The following is a 21,304-nucleotide window of genomic DNA, read 5'->3' on the forward strand; positions in this document are numbered from 1 at the left end:
CGGGCACCATCAGTTTCAGAAGTACTGGGACCCTCACCATCCTGACTGCTAAACATTAGGGCCTTCATAAACACCCCCTGAAACTGAAGGAAGGCACCCGTATTACCTGCACATCAAAACAGCACAAAAGGATTGCACAGTGTTAACTGTACAATGTGCATGGCCAACTTTTTGTACCATACTTTGGCTTTTCTTATGGCACTGAATGGTTTGAGGACCTGATATAAAAGAACCCCCCATGAATTAATTATAATCCAGGATACAATCTGGCTTTGGGACTTCTGATGTAGCACAGTGACAAGGCAACTGTACCTTGAAGAGTGGGATGCTGGTGTAAAAATGATCTATGTAGAGATGATAACCCTGATCCAGTATTGAGTGCGCCAATTCCCACACAATTTTCCCACTCACCCCCAGGGCAGGGGAGGGTGACACCCCGGCAAAACCAGGTAGTCACAGTTAGGCCCCGCACAACACCGTTCCCTCACTAGGAAACACACAGCCAACTAGAAACCCTAGTCACCCCCCCAGGGAAAGATAGACACACCAGTGGGTGTGACCAGGCAGTTGGGACATGCCCACCCAGGGGTCCAGACAGCCCGGGGCGGGAAAACAGGCAGGGACCTTTGGAGTTCAGTTTGGAGAGGAGTGTGGGCTGGAGCTAAGTGTGGCTCCAGCAGTGAAGTTCAAGTTGGACGGTACCAGGGTAGGAGCCCTGGTGCCACTGGCTAGGAGGCAGATGGTGGTCTCCGTCAGCAGGAGACGGGAAGATGGCTCGGTGGAACCGAGGTGGACCGGGACAGGGTTGTAGCCCGCCGGTACCGACACGGGGAACCGACCCGGAAACCAGAGCACAAAGGGGGATACTCGGACCCTGAAGCCAGGACCAGAACCAACTGGAACTGGTTAATTAACCGATTGAGGCCAGGACTAGAGGTCCTGTCCCACCCAAAGTCCCTCATAGAAGACAACAGCCCACCGATTAGGGATAAGAGGTCACCGCCAGGGCTCATAGATCCCACGGGCCAGAGTCTGCGGGCACAGCTCCTTAGGCCACATCCAACTGGGAGCGGACTCCTGAGTTTCACACTAGGAAAGTCCACCTTACACAAAGAAGTGCAGGAAAAGGATAGAGACCACCAGTCGGGTGGGGGACCCGAACGCGACCGGCCACGGCACCGGCCACCATCACCTTGGTTTACCAGAGATTTGTGTGTTTTACTAACAGTGAGTACACCAGCACCCCCTGCGGTCGCCATCCCCTGCACTGAGTCACCGGGTCCCAGGGCCACCATCCCTACCCATGGAGGGGTTAACAACTTGCTGCACAACATCTTCCCCGGGTGCCCCGTAACAGCAGCGGTGGTGTCCCACCACACCATACACTGTGGGTGGCGTCACAAACTTAATACGGCTTAGCCCGTACATCTACGTCCCCCCCCATTTATTCGGCGTGTCTGCGAGACCCCCGGGTCCGGAGACCCTCGAGCCACCAACCTAGCAGGCCGGATCCGAGCAGCGGGCACGGGGGCGGCACAGGAGCATTTAGGTTGATCAATCCGGTTGTCCCTCCCTTTCTAAACCCTAAATATGTGAGTGTGCCCTGAGGTACTGTCACACAGTTTGTGCAGTTTAATTCTGTACCTTGACCTCTAACTGGGCAAGTATTGTTGGAATTTTAGCCTCCCTTTGAAATGAACCAGAGATTAATCTATACAGATGTCCCTTTGGGGTTGAATGCCTCAGCAAATTTTCTGCTGAAGTGTTCAACTAGTGGCTGAATATAGATGATTAAGGATGAGTGAACCTGTGGAAGTTCGGTTCGATGGGCTCAGCCGGACTTTAGATAACAGTTGAGTTTGGGACCCGGACTTGACCTGAACCCCAAAGGAAGTCACTAATTTGCCAGTCCGGGTCTCCGCCCACATGCAGCCAGCCAGTTACAGAATACTTCCGGAGGAGGGTGGATGGAGTTTTTCCATTTTTTTTGTTTGGTGCACGCTACATCTGATCATGCTGTTGTTACTTCCAGTGCGAGCTGTTCAAACACTGCAAATGGCTCGCACCAAGCATACCCGAGCACAGTGATGCTCTCAAGTGGTTTGCATACGTAAAGCACCCGAACTCCAAACCCAAACTCAGTTTTGATTTTTTTTTTTTAAAGTCTGTTTGGTGCAATCGGATTTGTTCATCTATAGAGATGATCAAAGTTGGGATCGTTTGAGGAGGACACTGTGCATTATGACTATAATGCAAACATTTCTGGATTGCTTCAAATCATGTCCTTATCATGGCCATACAGAATATTGGTATGCTGTATAGTATAAAACTACTTCAGTATTGCTGAACTCTGATTTTTTTCTCTATGAACATATGCAGCACAATGCCTCAAATAGTCATAATTTCTGCTGCATGTAAGGGGTCCATCTGGTATGTGGGATTTGGGGTGAAAAATCGAAGGGAATACAAATTTGTCTGGGCCACCATAAGATTTCTTAAAATCCTCACTGAAAAACAATTGAAAAACTCAATTTCAGTGAGGCCTGTAGTGTCAAGGGGGGCTGAAGTCCATATGGGATCAATTGCTGAAGGGGTGGCCTGGGTCCTGGGGCACCTTGTTGGATGAGGGGGGGGGGGTCACTTGTCACTAGACTGAAATGGAGGGAGAAGAGTAGAGGAATGTGGGATCCTACCCGAATAATGTCTTCTTGATGAATGGGCCATTTTTATTTTATTCTTCGTAGCAGCAGGGATGTGTGTGAAAGTGGTGTTTTACACATATATTGTGTGGGGCATGTGTAAAGGGTATTATTATTAAATTTACTTATAAAAGCAGAGAAAATAAATTAAAGAAAAAAGTAAAATGAAAAAAATTATAAGAAACAAAATTAAAAGAAAAATCAGTAGAACTCACTATTAAAACATGTATGTGTCTATAACTGATGTTAAAATATCAAGAAAGTCGGTTAAATTAATGAAGTGGAGCAGACTCACTTTGTGATGTGTTTTTAAGCATATTAATCAATAATAGATAGTGTGTGGCAGCACGAGAATTAGAACTTGGATCTCAATTTCAAGCTAGGATTCTAAAATCAGTATTGACTGCCACCTACTGGTGACCATAAGGGAAACATGTGCTAGCTAAATGTGTGCAGCTAGCCGTCTTCTTATTGCTAAAAACTTCAATGTCTTAGGACACCTTGTGAGTCATATACTGTTAACTTATTATTAGTAAGCCCCTTTTTCAAAACACTAAGGCCCTGTGCCCACGCTGCGTATTTTCACACAGATTTTGATGCAGATTTTCAGAAATCTGCAGCAAAATCTGCACGTCCATTGTGAAGCCAGCACAGTCTATGAGAATTTTGAAGTGCTGTGCCCACGTTGAGTATTTTTCCCTTGCGTATTTGATGCAGATTTCTTTTTTTCTGCATCTACACCAAAGTGTCTTACCTGGGTCAAAGAGAAAAAGAACAGAGTGTTGCTCAGTGATCCAAGGTGTTTTCAGATGAAAGTAAATTTTGCATTTCATTTGGGTAGCTGCAGGTTGCTATTTTTAGGCTGGGGGATGAGCCAATAAGCATGGACTTCCCCAGTCTGAGAATACCAGCCGCCGGCTGTTGGGCTTTATCTTAGCAGGGTATCAAAATTGGGGGGACCGCACGTCATTTTTTAAAATTATTTATTTAAATAATTTAAAAAAAAAGCGCCGCATTCAGTTCCTCTTATTTTGATACACAGCCAAAATAAGCGCAGAGCTGGAGGCTGCAGCCTGTAGCCTTAGGCTTTATCTGTGCTGGGTATCATGATATAGGGGGGACCCTACGCCAATTGTTTTATGTATTTATTTATTTTATACTGCGATACTGACCCATACACAGTACCTGTGATTGGTTCTGTCAGATGCTGTCACACAGACTGGGAGCACATCTGACTGCAACCAATCACAGACACCAGGACAGCTGGTGGGTGTGGAAAGCAGTGCATATGCGATGAGCCTAATGTGCGGTACCGGAAGTGAATACGCAACCTGGAAGCTGTGTGCCGCCATGACGGATCCTCGGTAAGTACAGCGCTTGCGGTCCTATCTCCCTTCCCCTTCTACCAACATTTTTAATCTCCAGATTCTGGTCCCCGTAGACTTATATGGGGACCGGATTCTGGACTGGAACCAGATCTTTGCAAAAAAGATAACAGGGACCCGCCGGTCCCAGTTATCTGCGAGTCCGCTAATCTCTAGAGTTCAATACATATTTCACCCACTGTATATCAGTCCAGCAAACTAATGAGGGGATTTCTATCTTCCCCTGTGAACGCCTCACCAGCTGAGATTTTGTTTCTATAGCCTTTCACCGCTGCTTTAAAACACCAGATTGCTCAAGGAAGCCCTTGGCTGAGGTGCGTAGATAGGACTTCTTACTACAACAAGTCCTTTTGAGATGGGGCACACACGCTCTTTGGTGTCCCACTGCATTGCAAGTCTCCATAAAAGAATATGTGTCTAAGCCTGGCAATCTTGTGTGACCCTCATGCCTGGCTACACTTCACTTCCTATCTATTCCAAATACTGTTTGCTATAGATCACACGTGCATGATATAACAGATCCTTTTATCAATAAATCCTTGCTTTTGGCTCCTTGCCTAAAGGTACCGTCACACTTAGCGATGCTCCAGCGATCCCACCAGCGATCTGACCTGGCAGGGATCGCTGGAGCGTCGCAACATGGTCGCTGGTGAGCTGTCAAACAGGCATATCTCCACAGCGATCAGAGATTAGCCACCAGCCACCAGCGACCCGTGTAACGACGCTGTGCTTGGTAACCATAGTACACATCGGGTTACTAAGCAAAGCGCTTTGCTTAGTAACCCGATGTGTACCTTGGCTACGTGTGCAGGGAGCAGGGAGCCGACTTCTAGAAGTTGCAGACGCTGGTAACCAAGGTAAATATCGGGTAACCAAGCAAAGCCTTTGCTTGGTTACCCGATGTGTACCTTGGTTACCAGCGTCCGCAGAAGCCGGCTCCCTGCTCCCTGCACATTCAGATCATTGCTCTCTCGCTGTCAAACACAGCGATATGTGCTTCACAGCGGGAGAGAAATTACCAAAAAATGGTCCAGGACATTCAGCAATAACCGGCGACCTCACAGCAGGGGCCAGATCGTTGTGGGATGTCACACACAGCGACATCGCTAGCAAGATCGCTGTTGCGTCACAAAAAACGTGACTCAGCAGCGATGTCGCTAGCGATGTCGCTTAGTGAGATGTGGCCTTAAGAGAAGGAATCCATCTTTCTGCTGTCTTTGCTTTAGGCTTCTTGCCTGAGATCAGAAATCTTTCTTAAGGCGCAGTCACACACAACGACTTACCAGCGATCATGACAACGATACGTCCTGATAGGGATTGCAGGTAAGTCGCTGGTAGGTCACTGGTGAGATGTCACACAGTCAGGTCTTACCAACGATGCAGTAACGACCTGTTTAACGATCTCGGCGGTCATTGGGACCCTGTCACACAGCGTCAAACAAAGCGATGCAGCAGTACATCGTCTCTAAAGAAAATGGTCCGGACCATTCTGCAACGACTAGCGATCTCACAGCCAGGGCCTGATCGCTGGTAGGTGTCACACATAACGAGATCGCTGGCGAGATCGTTGCTGCATCACAGAAACTGACTTAGTGATCTCGTTGTGTGTGACGAGGCCTAAATACTTGGTTACTTCTTGCTATATGATATGGCCTTCCCCTCCTTGACACACAACACCCATTATGCAGGTCTGTGAGCTGCAGGACTATAAGGCTATGTGTCCACGCTGCAGAAAATGCGCAGATTTTGCCGCGGATTTCGCGCGGAAAAGCCGCGGATTTTCCGAAAATCTGCAGCAGCGGCACTTCCAAGCCATTTCAATGGCATTTTGGAAATGCTGTGTCCATGCTGCGGATTTTTCCGCGGCGCATTTGCCGCGGATTTTGATCCGGACAAATCTGCAGCATGTCAATTATTGTTGCGGATTTTGATCCGGATTTTGGCTATAGAATGGGGAAAAAAAAAATCCGCATCAAAATCCGCGGCAATTCCGCGGTAAATCCGCGGCAAAAAAAAAGGTGCAGATTTGCCGCGAAAGTCGCGGATTTTCATGCAGAAAAATCCGCAGCAACATTCTACCGTGGGCACATAGCCTTAAGGCCCAGTCACACACAACGACTTACCAGCAATCACGAAAACGATGCGACCTGATAGGGATCGCTGGTAACTCGCTGGGAGTTCGCAGGTGAGATGTCACACAGTCAAATCTTACCAGCGATGCAGGAACAATACAGGTCGCAGTAGCGACCTGTATAACGATCTCAGCAGTCACTGGGACTCTGTGACACAGTGTCTAACACAGCGATGGGTCCTGCCCAGCAGGACATCGCCTTTGAAAAAAATGGCCTGGACCATTCTGCAACGACTAGAGATCTCACAGCAGGGGCCTGATCGCTGGTAGGTGTCACACATAACAAGATCGCTAACGGGATCGCTACTGCGTCACAGAAACCGTGACTCAGCTGCGATCTCGCTAGCGATCTCATTATGTGTGACAGTACCTTATGGGCTCATGCGCACGTTGTGTAATAGCATGCATTTACGCTGCGTATTGTACTGCAGTGTAAATGAATGCGTCCTGTGTCCCCTGCACAATCTATGAAGATTGTGCATGAGACGTGCGCACGATGCTTTTAAGGACGCAGCGATTTGGGTGCTAAAAGTTTGACCCAAATCCATGCGTTCATAAAAGCAGCATGTCAATTATTTCTGCGTTCTGGATGCAGCTCCCGCTCTGTCTATGGTGAGGGCAGCAGCCAGAGTGCATGAAATCAGCTTTTTTTTAACAAAAATACTGCATTCATTATGCAGTGTTTCTGCAGCGATTTGACGCGCACATGTGCTGTCAAATCACTGCAGAATATTCAGCGGTTACGTGCGCATGAGCCCTAAGGGTCCCGTCACACGTAGCAACACACCAATGGTCCCACCAGCTATCCGACCTGGCAGGGATCGTTGGTGCGTCGCTACATGGTCGCTGGTGAGCTGTCAATCACGCAGATCTCACCAGCGACCAGCCACCAGCAACTCGTGTAACGATGCTGCACTTGGTAACCAGGGTAAATATCGGGTAACTAAGCAAAGCCTTTTGCTTGATTACCCGATATTTACCCTGGTTACCAGCGTACACCGCTTGCACAGAGTCGGTGCTCGTTGGGCTCCCGCAGTCAAACACACTGATGCGTGTTGCACAGCGGGAGACCAACGACCAGAAAATGATCCAGAACAGTGTGTAACGATCAGCAATTTCACAGCAGGGGCCAGGTCGCTGCTTAGTGTTACACACAGCGAGATCGCTGATGAGGTCACTGGTACGTCACAAAACCTGTGACTCAGCAGCGATCTCGCTATGTGAGAAGTAAAGTGTATGTAAACCATGACACAGATAAAATCACTTTTAAAATATCACAATGCATTATGTAACCACAAGGTCTTCAAAGGCATGTGGGCTACTTTTCCACTCATTTACCTGGAAATGAGGCTTAAGTGCTCTTTGTGTGTCAAAGCACTACCCAAGCATCTGCCTCCCTTGATTTCTTCACCATTCAAACCACCCTGCTTTGCGATATAGTCAAGCAAATGAGCTGTCAGACATGCAGAAAAGTTGAGCTACGCAGGGAAAAGAACTAGGGAGGAAGAGGTCTGAGAAGTGCTTTGACTTGCCCAGAGCACTTAAGCTTCATTTGTATATTAATTAAAACAACATTTTTTCAGGGAGCAACAGGTTGAATCAGTAAAGGTGTGAATGACATCTTTCATAGAGCAATATGACCATATAAACAGTTTAAGGGGTAGAGATTGAATTATTCTGACAGATTCCTTTCAAGGTCAATTGGGTCCATCAGGCGTGTTTTTCTTCATCATGTGATGAATCCATTTCATGCATACTATATGTTCCAACGCTAGTAGTATTACAACATATTTTTAGAAATAAGATTCATGGGCTCAAATAATTGTAATAATTACCTTGATCCACTAGTCTCTGCATTGCTGGAGCAGGAGGGCCTGCTGGTCCAGGGGGGCCTCTTTCTCCTGGAGCACCTGCTGGACCATCCCTTCCTGGAGGTCCTGGAGCACCAGGGGGACCTAGTGTGTGAGAACACAACTGTTAAAGATGATTTACATGTCAGTTAAATATCATGCACACAATTCTATACATTCTTTAGAAAAAGAACATGAAATGGAAAAATATTTAGGCAGTAAAGACAAAAGGGCCCAGTTCATCAAGACTGGCATTGTTCACACGATCTTTATGAACAGATGTGCTGGAGTCAGACGGTCCTGATTCATGAAGAGGCATAAGCCTCACATCAAGTCCTACTCTAGTCTTTGCTGGAGTGTACCAAATGCCGTGGATTATCATGAATTTCACGAGCGGCAGTCGCCATGTCCATTCCGCCCCAAGTCTGTCCAATTTGTCAAAGTTGGGCAAAGACCACCATAAGTCACAACATTTTACTGTGGTTTAAAAATTGTGCGACTTTCAACAACTTTTTACTCAAGAATACTTGCATGAAAGCTTTGATAAATTGGGTCCAAAGAATTAGGAATGAAAATAAAGAATCCAGATCCCTGTCATATTATATGTAAATAAATAAAGTAAGGGCAATTTAACCAGGTGGTTAAAAAAAAAAAAAAAAAATACACACCTTTCATGGCTTCTCACATTCTGTACCATGCTAAACGCTTAAAATGCACAGCCAAATATTGAGTAGTTTCCGTGTCATCTGTAATGCAGCTGATTATTGTATTTTTTCATATTTTAAAATAAATTGCTTATCTTAATACTGGGCCATATTTTTTCCATCAGAGAAAAACAGACCGATTATACTCTAATCAGACTCTAATCAGAGTTTGATCACAGTGGGATCCGTTTTTCTTGGAGGTGGAGAATAATAATAAAAAAAAGTTTCTGCATCTTCTCCTTTCTTTCGGTCCATGAAAATCAGACCGCACTCAGATGTCACCTGAGTGCAGTCCGATGTTTTTCATGGACCCATAGACTTGAATGGTCGAGTACCATCTGATTCTCAGAGGCAAATCTTGCATACTGCAATTTTTTTTCCTTGGACTTGGTCTGAGGAAAAAATTGTACATGTGAATAAAATTGGAGTGCGATCTGATTTTTTTGACGGATAGCCAACAGACTGAAAATACAGTAATCTGCACGGGCCCTTAAGATAAGCCATGAATATAAAGTAGGTGGGGGTCAGACTCTCAGGATTTCGGATGCTCAGACCACTGCTCAATGTCAGATATCACTGCCCCTGATGCACTCACCTTGCACACACTCCTCAGAGGTGGTAAGTACACAATGTACTGGTGCACCATAAACCCACCTACAGACACTATGGCACAAGATGCACCAAAGAATTAGGCCCTCTAATAGAAGCCTCCTCCTCCTGCAGGATGACATGAAGTAATGCTGTATTAGGTGTCATCAGCTAATATAGGAATGGTGACACTGGTGAGCGCATTCTTTGCCAGCTACTACGGAATACATCTTTATTTAAATGAGGCACTTTAACATGCAACCAGTGAACTTGCAAGAAAAAAAGTCTGTATCTGTCCTTTCCATTGACTTTTAGAAGCAGCAACTATTATCTGATGCCTCAGCGAGTTGATAGTCTGTATTCACTGAAGGATGGATTTTACAAGCTAAAGGGAACCTGTCACCAGATTTGGCAGCTATAAGCTGCGGCCACTACCACTGAGCTCTTATATATGTGACGCCCTGGACTAGCCAGGTAGTCACAGACATAACAACATACACCCCCCCCACCCTAGACAGTTACACCAGTCAGACAAAAACCCTTGTTGCTTCCCTCCAGGGTCTGATGTCCACACCAGGTGGGGCGGAGCCAGGCAGTTGGCCCCACCCACCGAGGAGTTCACAGGCCTAGAGGCGGGAAAGCAGTCAGAGTAGTTTGAGAGGTGAAAGTGAGAGGACAGTAACTGCAAGTATCTGGGTCGGAGCCCAGGCACTGACAGCAAGGTTGGCAGACGGTGGTGGCCGTCTGCAGGAGTTAGTGGATCTCTGTGGAACCGTAGGAGCGGGGTCGGGCGGTGGCCCGCCGGTACCGAACCGGGGAGCGGAGTGAAGCTAAGCACACAGGCAGGGCCATCGGACCCCGACCAGGCTTGGAGCCGCCGACAATAGTCAAATCCAAGTGTGACAGGAACCCCAGGGGTTTCCCAACAACCAAGCCACGACAGAAGGCAACAGTCCACACCGAGAGGATATACAGCCACCGCCATAGGCTAGAGATCCAAGGGCCAGCGCTTGCGGGCAAAACAGGCTCCTACGGCACCTAAACGCCGGGGAGCGGACTACTGGTGGGCAACCACAGGAGTCAGAACATTCTAACAGATGCAGGGAAAGACAGCCACCATCAGCCGTCCGGGGAGAGCACAACAACACTGCAGCCGGCTGCGGGACCTGTCCATCCGTCCGTTTAGTTTACCAGAGACTCTGTCATTGACTGTCTGAGTGAGTACACCAGTGCCATCCGGCACCGTGCCGCGCTGCCCCTGCAACCCTGCATCCCAGCCGTCCAGCCTCCCCGTTACACCACCGGGCCCCGGGACCACCAACCCCTACCCACGGAGGGGACAACATCCTAGCTGCTCCCTACCATCTCTCCCGGGATCCCCGTTACCAGCAGCGGTGGTTGTTATGATCGGGAACCATGGAAGACCACCACAAATCATTGGCAAAAGGGGACAAGAGCATTGGCAACTAATCTGGCCGCCATCCCCTTACTAACCATCACAACTAGATGTAGCCGAGGGGTGAACTAACATCCTGTGCACCGCGAGCCCAGCTGGACTGGACAACTAACTATCCTAAAGGTAGGAAAGATGAATAACTCTCTGCCTCAGAAAATAGACAAGAATAGCTAGCCCCCCACATGCAAAGACTGCGGTGATATAGGAAAAACACAATATACAGGTAGATGACAGGATTTGCAAAAGGTGAGGCCCCCGCTGACTAAAATAGGAAAAGGACAGGAAAGGGACTGATGGTGGCCAGAGAAAAACCCTGCAAAATACCAACTTCCTGATAGTACAAAAAGGCCCTCAGATCGCACGATCTGAACTCCGTCCTATACCAGGTGCCCTTGTCATACCAATGAACAGAAAACAAGAATCATAACAAAGTCAACAAGCCACAAAAACATGGACCCAAAGGAGCTATACTCCACACAGAACTGCAGGGAGTTCCTCAACAATCCACTGAGGGGGAAAATCCCTGCAAGCAAATAAACTGACACCAACCACAGCAAATTATAAACCCAGATAAACAAAAGAACCAGACAATAAATAAAGAGCAAGCACTTATCTGGGGAAGATGTGGTGTAGAGCAGGATTAAGCAGGCTGGAGATACAAAGAACAACTGTCATCCGGCAACAGCCTGCAATCAGACCAGGATTTAAATAAGCAGAGAGTTAGCAAAGGAAACACCCACTGCACAACACACCTGGTCCAAGTCCAAACCATTCCTGGCCACCAGAGGGAGCCTCCCAGCAGCCAAAACATAACTAACATTCACAACAGTACCCCCCCCTTGAGGAGGGGTCACCGAACCCTCACCCACGCCACCGGGTCGCTCGGGATGAGCATGATGGAAGGCGGGAACCAACCTGTCCGCATGAATGTCAGAAGCCACAACCCAAGAGTTATCCTCCTACCCATAACCCTTCCATTTCACAAGGTACTGAAGCTGACGCCTACTGCGACGGGAATCCAGAATTTTCTCAACCTCATACTCCAGATCCCCTTGTACTAAAACAGGGTCAGGAGGCGCTGCTGCAGGAACTGCTGGCTCCACATGTTTCTTCAACAAGGACTTATGGAAGACATTGTGAATCTGAAATGACGCAGGCAGAGTCAAACAGAAAGATACAGGGTTAATAATCTCCGAAATCTTATAAGGTCCAATAAATCTGGGCTTAAATTTAGGAGACGGAACTCTCATAGGAATATTTTTAGAGGACAACCACACCATGTCCCCTACTTTAAACCAGGGACCAACAGTCCGACGCCGGTTGGCAAACTTTTGGGCAGTTTCTTGGGACTGAAACAATTTATCCACTACCTGCCCCCAAATCTGCTGCATTCTGTTGACCACCGAATCCACCCCCGGATAGTCAGACGCCTCAAGCTGCCCTGAGAGGAACCTAGGGTGATACCCAAAATTGCAGAAAAAGGGGGACACCAACGTGGTAGAGCTAGCTCTATTGTTAAGGGCAAATTCAGCCAAAGGCAAAAACGAAACCCAGTCATCCGGATCCGCAGAAACAAAACACCGTAAATAGATCTCCAGGGTCTGGTTAGCCCTTTCAGTCTGACCGTTGGTCTGAGGATGAAACGCCGAGGAGAAGACAGCTGAACACCCAATTTGGAGCAAAAAATCCTCCAAAACCTGGATACAAACTGCACCCCTCTGTCAGAAACAATGTTTTCGGGAATACCATGCAAACGAATAAACTGAACCCAACCACAGCAAATGACAAACCCAGATAAACAAAAGAACCAGACAATAAATAAAGAGCAAGCACTTATCTGGGGAAGATGTGGTGTAGAGCAGGATTAAGCAGGCTGGAGATATAAAGAACAACTGTCATCCGGCAACAGCCTGCAATCACACCAGGATTTAAATAAGCAGAGAGTTAGCAAAGGAAACACCCACTGCACAACACACCTGGTCCAAGTCCAAACCATTCCTGGCCACCAGAGGGAGCCTCCCAGCAGCCAAAACATAACTAACATTCACAACAGGTGGTACCCTCATCACCACGTCCCGTGGGTGGGGTCACGAACTCTCTCCCCAAACAAACCATCCCCTTTTCACTCACTGGTGAGGAGCGCTGCTCGAGTCCCCGGGTCCGGCTCACCGCTCGAGCCACCGAGCAGCAGCAGCAGAAGCCCCGGACATGAGCACGGCGAGCGCATCCCCTCCGCCCGCGACATATACAACATTGTAGAGTGCTGTATATAAAAGCACAGGCCATTGTGTAGAACTTAAAAAAACACTTTTATAATACTCATCTAAAGGGCGGTCGGTCTGATGGGTGTCACTTCTCTCCGGTCCTGTGCCTCCTCTCTGCTGCGATCTCCATCCACCTTCTACCCAGCCCAGTGTGGATAACGTGTCTATGTCATCCACACAGGCCGATATTGCGGTTCCTGCGCAGGCGCACTCTTATCTGCCCTGGTAGTGTGCAGCCACGAGGAAAGGTTAAAGACCACCCGTACATGCGCACTACAATATTTTCATATACCCTGAATAGGGCAGATCAAAGTGCGCCTGCACAAGACCTCAATGTCAGCTAGTGTGCATGACATAGGACACGTCATGCACACGTGTCTCAAAAGGAGGAGGACGGCGATCGCCGCAGAGAGGAGGCACCGGACCGGAGAGAGTAGGCGCCGGACCGGAGAGCAGCTACATCAGTCATCCTGGACTGTCCCTTAGGCGAACATTATAAAAGTGTTTTTTACATTCTACACAGCCGCCTGGGCTCTTATATACAGCATTCTAGACTGCTGTACACAAGAGCTCACTGGTGCTGGCCGCAGCTTATAAGCCCCAAATCTGGTGACAGGTTCCATTTAACTAAGATTTAATTTTCAGTTTAGGAGGAGCAGGAGGTATTTTTCTGTATATGAAGTACAGTATACAACAAATTTCCTTATCGTCACTTTTAATTTCTAAAAAAAAATAAATAAATGAATTACACGATGGCTGCTCTCCAAGGGAACCTATCTATATTCGTACATTATAATGAGATCACCCATAAGCCTTTGATTTTCCAAACGGAATAACCCCAAGGTTGATCTGTCTTGGTATTGCAGTCCCCAATTCCCTTAAAGGGAACTTGTGACCATGAAAATGCAGTCCAATCTACAGGCATCATGATACAGAGCAGGGAGAGCTGAGTCGATTTATATATAGATTTGTGAGAAAGGATTCAGCGTAGCCTGTTTTTTTCATCCTTTAACCCTTTCACCCCAGTTTTTTTCCATTTTTCATTTTTTTTTCCTCTTCTTCCAAGAGCCATAACTTTTATTTTTCCGTCAATATAGCCGTATGATGGCTTATTTTTTGCAGGACGAGTTGTACTTTTGAATGACATCATTCATTTTTCCTTATAGTGAACTGGAAAACAGAAAAAAAAATTCCGAGTGCAGTGAAATTGCAAAAAAAGTGCAATTCCACAATTGCTTTTTTTTTTATTTACATTCATTATATGGTAAAACTAACCACCCGCCAGTATGATTCCCCTGGTGAGTACGAGTTCGTAGATGCCAAATATGTATCATTTTTTTTTTTATTATTCAAGTGGTGAAAAAAATTCAGAAATTTGCAAAAAAATAATTGTGCTTTTGTCACCATTTTCTGAGTACCCACCGCATTATCATTTTTCGCAATATGGGGCTGTGTGATGGCTTATTTTTTGTGTCCAGAGCTGACATTTTTAATTATACCATTTTGGTGTAGATGCGACAACACAATTCTATGGGTGTGTGAGAAACATTGGACTGCAGTGATGATATCCGAGTGCAGCCCGATATACACAGAGACAGACAATGGAGAAGATGGCGAGATTAACCTCTCTCCCTCCTCACCGCACTGGTGATCAGAGCAGAGAGTATGTCACTCAGATCACGCTCACAGCAGAGTTTGAGCTGAGAGTCATTAGCATATCTCACTGGATTCTCTTGCATCGGATGCATACACTAGTCCGACCGACATAATAGTGCTTTACACTGGAAATATGACAGTAACTATATCAATGGGGGGTGTTTACATCACTTGCGGACAGGGGCGCAGAAATTATGGGACCGGGACCCCACAGCAGAAGTTCTAATTGGCCCCACCCCCAAAAAAAAAAAAATATTTGGCTGGGTCACATAAGAGCATATGTCACAACTTTTCTGCCCTTTCACAGTAATTCTCCTCATATTGAAATCCCTAGATTCCTCTTTTATTGCACCCATAAAGTATGATGCCAACAAAAGTGCCTCACAAAACACTGTATGATACCTCAAAGTGAATTCCTCCATAGTACCATCCACACTAACAGCATGATGACCCCTTCTCCCCCTCTTCAACTACCCCAGCAAATTATGCTTATCCCAACACAGTATAATCACCAGCTGTGACCCCCCCCCCCCACAGTCCCACATGCAGTATAATGGGTCTACATGCAGTATAATGGCTTCCATACCACTCCACACTGTATAAAGGCCCCCACTAGCCCTTCATATAGTATAATGGCCCCTTCTGCACAGTATGATGGACCCCAAACAATCCTTCACACTGTATAAATACCTCTTTATGGTATGATGGGACAAATAGTCCTTCATATAGTATAATGCACTTTCCATAGTCCTCCATATATAATGCATCCTCCATAGTTCTCCATATAGTATAATGCACAGCCAATGGTACTTCATGTAATATAATGCACAGCCCATAGTCTTCCATATAGTATAATGCATAGTCCATAGTCCTCCATATAGGTATGATGCACAGCACTTAGTCCTCCATATAGTATAATGCATTAGCGTGTGAAATTATGGGTCTGCCGCTGACCGAGAGTGACCTATGGAGCCTCGTTCTGGTTCTCAAAATGAGGCTCCATAGATATCTTCCATCTCCTGGCAGGTACTGAATTTCTCATGAATCACTATTCACACATTACATCAAGCCCAAAAGTATTACCAAGATTGCCACCACACGGGCAATCGAGAAGAGCCAAGCAAAGAGCCAGAATTTGCGTATTTCTTGTGCAGCTGCGGGCTGCTTTTGTAAGGATGAGGAGGGCCAGATAACCATGGGCCTTCCCAAACTGATAAACCAGTCTCCAGATGTCTGCTTTATCTCGCCTGGTTATCAAAAATGGCAGGGACCCCATGGCATTTTTTTAAATTATTTAGTCCCTATGTACATATGTTTGCATGCCAATTGTCCTCCCCTCACCCCTATTTTGCTTTCTTTTGCAGACACCTAGCCCTTACTATGACCATTTTATAGCACCAAAGTTTGGATCCCCATTGACTCATAAGGGGTTTGAGGTTTGGGGTCAAGTTCGGGTCAATTCCAGTCCCGTACAGAACTTTAACTAAAGCCTAGCCGAACACGAAATTCAACACGTCCGTTCATCCCTAGTAACGTCATTGTGTCGCCTGCAACTGCCCTATCTGTGTTAGGTTGACTCCAATACAGTTCAAAGTAGTGTTCGCTCAGCTATCCGGAGCACTCTACTAGAGAGGGTATGTGCACTGCCTTATGTTTTTGTCAGTAGCTATGCTACTTCTTAAAGCACAACGTTTAAAAGAAAAAATAAGAGAGAGATCGGTACTTTTTTGTAATTTTGCCCAAAGGGCAACTACCTTTGCATTCCCCACACCCACTCATGCTACACCACTGCTATGTTATCATCTATAATGATTACTGGCTACAGGTTGAGGAACAAATACTTACTATTTAATGCCCCCACCACCATGCGCAATGTACAGGGTGCTTTACACGCTGCGACATCGCTAGCATCGGCTAGCGATGTCGAGCGCAATAGCACCCGCCCCCGTCATAAGTGCGGTATTGTGTGATCGCTGCCGTAGCGAACATTATCGCTACGGCAGCATCACACGCACATACCTGTGCAGCGACATTGCCATGACCGCCGAATAATCCCTCCCTCAAGGGGGAGGTGCATTCAGCGTCACAGCGACGTCACTGCGGCGTCACTAAACGACCGGCCAATAGAAGCGGAGGGGCGGAGATGAGCGGGATGAACATCCCGGCCACCTCCTTCCTTCCACATTGCCGGTGGACGCAGGTAAGGAGATGTTCGTCGCTCCTGCAGTGTCACACACAGCAATGTGTGATGCAGCAAGAACGATGAACAACATCACTAATAAGCAATTAACGATTTTTTGATTCAGGACGACCTCTCCGTGGCGAACGATTTTAGCCACTTTTGCGATTGACTAAGGTCGCTCATACGTGTCACATGCTGCGATGTCGTTAACGTCGCCGGATGTGCGTCACAAACAACGTGACCCTGACTATAATACATTAACGATATCGTTGCTTGTAAAGCCCGCTATAGTCTATGGGAAGCCCGAATAGTTCCGAAAACTTGTTATTCGGGTTTCCAATAGACTTACATTGTGCAACGAATAGTGGCGAATAGTCAAATAGCGGCGACCTATTCGGCAAATATTTGCGAAGCCGAATATTTGAGGTATTCGATCATCCCTAATTGGACGTGATTACGTGCTGTTTCCAGCACATTGGCAAAAATAGAGATACATTCTCCAATTCATCAAAGCAATTTCAGCAGAATTGTGGCGTAAATTGCTTTGAAACGCTATGAAATTTTTAACGTTGCTCGAAGTTGCCATTTTCATGCCAGTTTCTCCTAACTCTGCCAAAATACTCAAATAAATGATGAGCTGGCTGTGGCAATTTTAATGGCACAAATCTTACTCCAGTTTCTGACTGATTTTCCCCGGGCGCAACATACAGGGGTCTGAATCGTGCCTCGCCACCTCATTGGAATTCAGCTGCTCTCTAAGCCAGCTGTGAAACTAACAGCCAGCTCGGAGAAGGCGTAAAATGCGGGTCTAGGCGACTTCAGCAGCATAAATCAGGTCAGCCAATCATGCTGCTGAAGTCACTCTTGCACCGCACAAGAGGAGAAAACAGCTATGGTGGGTATGAGACAAGAAGAAGAGACAGTATTGGTGGAAGGAAATATGTGAGAAGACATTATGGGGAAGGGGGATGTGTGAAGGTCGGTAGGGGAGCGCATGGAAAGTGGAGGGAATGAGTAAGGCTATGTGCCCACGGGGACAGTGCCCTGCGGTTATATCCGCAGGACATTCCGCAGGTGCTCCCAGAAATCCGCAGCACAACCTCTGTCTGTTTCCATGCTGCGGATGTATTGCAGAATGTCCTGCGGATATGGTGCGGGCATTCTGCATTGAGGATACAGTACCATGGCTTCGGCACTGCATCCTCAATGCAGAACAAGTGCTGCAGTGATCGGGGCGTTCATATTACTTATCTCCATCATGCAGCACCTCGCTTTCCGGCGCCGGGTCATTCTGTCAGCGTCTGGTGCACTGTGCTGGAGAAGGTGGGCGGGCCTGCACTAGCTCCGGCTGTCACATGAACGGAGCTCGTGCAGGCCCCGCCTACCTCTTCCTTCCTGTACCTGTATTGACCGCGCTCCTGTGCACCGGACGGAGAAAGTGACATTGTTGTCTTCTATCAAGGCAGGTAAGTATATGGGACCCTGCGGAGAAGTCCGCAGGAATAATTCCCATGCTGCTGATTTTTCCGCAGGGAAATCCGCATTATTTCCGCAGCGGAAAAAAAACCCAACGTGTGCACAGCAGTTCCCAAATGCCATAGAAATAGCTGGGGAGTAGCTGTGCTGCAGATTGTTGAAAAATCCGCGGAATTTCCGCGAAAAATCCGCGGCAAATTCCGCGCATTTTCCGCAGCGTGGGCACATAGCCTAAGGGCGGCTTTGCACGTTGCGACATTGCACGTGCGATGTCGATGGGGTCAAATCGAAAGTGACGCACATCCGGCGTCGCAGTCGATATCGCAACGTGCAAATCCTTTTTGATGCGATGAACGAGTGCAAAAGCGTCGTTATCGTATCATCGCTGCAGCCTCTGACATTTCCATAATGCCGGTGCAGCGACAGGTGCGATGTTGTTCCTCGCTCCTGCGGCAGCACACATTGCTGTGTGTAAAGCCGCAGGAGCGAGGAACTTCACCTTACCTGCCGCCGGCTGCAATGAGAAGGACGGAGGTGGGCGGGATGTTTACATCCTGCTCATCTCCGCCCCTCCACTTCAATTGGCCGCCTGCCGTGTGATGTCGCTGTGACGCCGCACGACCCGCCCCCTTAGGAAGGAGGCGGGTCGCCGGCCAGAGGGACGTCGCACGCCAGGTATGTGCGTGTGAAACTGCCGTAGCGATAATAATCGCTACGGCAGCTTTCACTAGATATTGCACGTGCGACGGGGGCGGGACTATCGCTGCAGCATCGGTAACACATTGTTACCGATGTCGCAGCGTGCAAAGCCCGCCTAAGGCACAATATAGAGATTGGGTAGTGGGTGGCAGTATAGAGAGGAGCCATAACAGGGGAGATTGTGCGGACACAGACAGTATGAGAAAGGGAGGGGGGAGTATGAGGAGGGGGCACAGTATCGAGACAGGAGTATTGAGGGCACAGTGAGGAGACAGTTTGAAAAGGAGAGGATAGTGTGGAGGGCATGTTCAATAAGGCTACTTTCACACATCAGTTTTTTCCCATCAGGTACAATCCGGAAAAAAACGGGTAAACCGGATCCGGTATCGCATCCGGTTTATCCCCATAGACTTGCATTGTAACCGGATTGTACCTGATGGCTTTGCGGTGCATCCGGTTTTTTCCGGATGCGGCAAAATTAATAAATGCGGAGGCCGGATAGAACGTTCCCTGCAACGTTTTTTGCTCCGGCAAAAAAAACCGCATCGCGCCGCATCCGGCCGCTGCGGCGCATTTTCAATGCATGCCTATGGATGCCGGATGCGGCGCGATGCGGAAAAAAACGCATCCGGCCGCCGCATGCGGTTTTTTCTACTGCGCATGCTCAGTAGCGTGCCGCAACCGGAAAAAAACGGACTGGCCGCATGTAAAAACTTATGCAAAGGATGCGGTGTTTTCGCCGCATCCGTTGCATAGGTTTCACAGCCGGATTGAGCCGCACGGCTCAAACCGGATGTGTGAAAGTAGCCTAAGAGGGACAGTGTGGGAGTCCTATTTTGTGAAGTGAGCACAGTGAGGGGTAATCATTCAGGGGCATACTGCAGGGCAGATATTTTTTCTTCAAGAGCAGTATAATGACACTATTATTTATTTTATTTTTTTTTAAACATCTTTTTATTAATTTTAGAAGAATTACTTTTACAATCTGCTCTTATACAAAGACCATTCCATTTATAACATTATAATCAAAACAGTCTCAACCATCCCGCTCCCACCCCCCTGACACTATTATTTTTAAGTACACCAGCAGTGACCATTACACATCTGATGGCAGGGAATGTGAAGTATGAAAATCATCTATGAGTTATCACATGACGACTGCTGGAACCAGCAAGCAGAGCTAAATCCTGACAGTGAGTTAAAATACATCCTGTTAGGAAGAGCAATACTACAGTAGTTCATTTTAGAATTAAAGGGGTTGTCCATTACTCATTATGTTTCCTCTTTGTAAAATAACAACACATACTTCTGGTGCTGGTGCCATTCCAGCTGTATTGGCACTTCCTTTCCAGGGTGTCATGTCACGCGATCTCTGCAGCCAATCAGTTCACTCTCTCTGCCTTCATATACATCCAGAGGAAGTTAAACAGCAGCAGTTCTCACTTCCTCCAGATGTATGTGATTTGTCCAAAGACGGGGAGAGTGAGGTGGCTACTGATTGGCTGCAGAGATCACGTGACATAACAAGCTCTTGTGATAACCGGGAGAGGCAGCACCAACACTGCTGGAATGGTAGTATTGATTGAGAAGGGGTTATCTGAGTAGCAGATAACCCCTTTACTTATAAAATTAAGCACTGTAGCATGGCCACTCCTATCAAGGTGTATTATACTCACTGTCAGGATTTTGCTGCGCTTGCCGGCTCCAGTGGCCATCATGTGACCACTCATATGTGAATTTCATACTACATTTATAAAGTTTAACAATCAGCATAAACACAACATTTACATTAAGAAAAAGTAGATTAGTTGGTGTAAAGAGCATTAAAACTTATCATTATGACCGAACAGCCCTTGAGTGGCCCCTAAGACATATTGCATCTTGGAACGTAGTAATAAAATTGAAGATGTAAACAAACCTAATATGGAAGTTATCCATAGAACCACTATAAACCTAACCCGTTTTACCTTCTCCATACAAGATTTCCTTATTAACAATAAGGGGTTGTCTACTAGACATTAGTATCTTAGATATTTTGATAAGTACAGAAATAATCCCAAGGAGACCAAATGATTTCAAGGTGATTCACCTTTACATTCAATAAAATTGTCATGTATTCCATCCTGCGAATGTCAGAGATTCTGCTTAGCAGGTCCTGATATGAGGGTGGTTTAAACATTTTCCACTTTAGAGCAATCAAGCACCTGGCCACAG

The 21,304-nt window shown here is 47.0% G+C and overlaps 1 protein-coding gene across 6 annotated transcripts in view; it reads right to left on the bottom strand.

The window, feature by feature from the left end:
- Positions 1-21,304, bottom strand: part of EMID1 (EMI domain containing 1) — a 147,743-nt gene that overhangs the window by 47,823 nt on the left and 78,616 nt on the right. For all 6 annotated transcript variants that reach the window (XM_075319989.1, XM_075319986.1, XM_075319991.1 and 3 more), the window contains one exon: positions 8,051-8,170. In XM_075319989.1, coding sequence (XP_075176104.1) covers positions 8,051-8,170 — 120 coding nt within the window. The remainder of the gene's footprint in view (positions 1-8,050; positions 8,171-21,304) is intronic.

Source organism: Anomaloglossus baeobatrachus, chromosome 1, assembly GCF_048569485.1.
Source record: "Anomaloglossus baeobatrachus isolate aAnoBae1 chromosome 1, aAnoBae1.hap1, whole genome shotgun sequence".
NCBI lineage: Eukaryota > Metazoa > Chordata > Amphibia > Anura > Aromobatidae > Anomaloglossus > Anomaloglossus baeobatrachus.